This window comes from Gavialis gangeticus, unplaced genomic scaffold, assembly GCF_001723915.1.
Source record: "Gavialis gangeticus isolate Ggan-Ray unplaced genomic scaffold, GavGan_comp1, whole genome shotgun sequence".
Classification (NCBI taxonomy): Eukaryota; Metazoa; Chordata; order Crocodylia; family Gavialidae; genus Gavialis; species Gavialis gangeticus.
Window position 1 is genome coordinate 4,387,943 of NW_017729028.1, and position 1,502 is coordinate 4,389,444.

At 37.9% G+C, this 1,502-nt stretch overlaps 1 protein-coding gene across 1 annotated transcript in view; it reads left to right on the forward strand.

The window, feature by feature from the left end:
* RSAD2 (radical S-adenosyl methionine domain containing 2) overlaps window positions 1–1,502 on the forward strand; it is a 16,227-nt gene that overhangs the window by 8,712 nt on the left and 6,013 nt on the right. The window contains exon 2 of the mRNA XM_019520659.1: window positions 922–1,083. Coding sequence (XP_019376204.1) covers window positions 922–1,083 — 162 coding nt within the window. The remainder of the gene's footprint in view (window positions 1–921; window positions 1,084–1,502) is intronic.

Below are 1,502 nucleotides of genomic sequence, written 5' to 3' on the forward strand. Positions count from 1 at the left end.
ATTTAGGTTGCAGTTCCCCCCAAACCCCTGCACCAATCTTCTTGAAACTTGGCAGGCTTCATGCTCTCCACAGAGGCTACCACTCCTGCAAGTTTTATCCAAATCAGACAAAAAACAAAAAAGTTACAGATATTTCATTGATTTCCCATTATACCCTATGGCCGGATCTCCAAGCAGCTCCAAAGCAGTTCGGAAGCTCCGACCTGCTTTGGAAAGCCTAAAGAAGCCAGCACTTCAATCTGGACATGCTGCTTCAGTGTCCAAAGCATCCGAAACTTCTCTGGATCTGCAACACGGTCCAAAGCCTCGCACAGATAGGTGACTCCTGGCATACACAGATTGCAATAGCAGCTGGAGCTATTTTAAAAAAAAAAAAGACAAATTTGACATGTGAAAGATGTGGTTTACAGTAAGGAGTAAATTGCTGTTCCAAATTTTCAAGGCTAGGTCATTTTTTAAAAATCTTGGTACCCAAATGCAAGAGGCTAGGCATAGATGTTGGCATTTTTCTGTTTCCTGGAAGACTGAGGGACTGAAGCTGCTGACCCTGATTTGCAAATCCTGGACTTTTAGTTAGTTGCATTAGGTAGTATCTTCTAAGATATTTTCTGTAGTGAGAGAGAGTTGGGATCCAATTGTAGTTCATGGGAATTTTATATGTTTACAAACTAAAGCAGATCTTCTGCTAGAAAAAATGGGTTTCCATCAGCAAGTTTTTAAATTGGCTCATTTACTTCAGAGGGGTTGACTTGCAAAAAGACTATGAGATCCTGCTTTGTGAATTGTGATTGAGCAGTAGTATCACATTTATTCTAGTCAGTCATCATTATCTGTTCTGTGCAGGTTGCTGTGAGAAAAAGTTTGCCACACTTTCATGTATCCGAACTAAACAGTCTCTTTTTCTTTTTTCTCATGTACTAGGTATGGAAAAAATTAATTTTTCAGGAGGAGAACCATTTCTGACTGATAGAGGAGAATTTGTAGGCAAATTGGTCCAGTTTTGCAAGCAAGAATTAAAGTTACCAAGTGTCAGCATTGTGAGCAATGGCAGCTTGATTAGAGAAAGATGGTTCAAGAATTATGGTAAGAAAAAACAAAGTACACATTTGAAAAAATACACAAGTTTTAGGACTCTTCTCACTTCAGCTTCTCACCAAGTTGCTTATTAAAATAATTATTTGGGGATAGTTTATTAATACTACATGTATGGTGAATAAAATCAAGAACCAAATAAAATACTTTGAAACTAGAGATATGTAATAAAGTTTCTTATGTGCATTTTTAAATCAAATGTGATTAGGCTACCTTAACTTGTTGCCAAACAGAGGGCATGTCTACACAAGATGTTTACTGTGAGGTAGATTAATTACCTCTGCAGTAAACCTCTTGGTGTCTATACATGCTACCTTGTAAATACAAGTACTGTCCTGCTACTGAGTTTTTTACTCCACAGCATCACATGTGTAGATGTTGCATAAATTGCTGATTTTATCCCCTGGAGG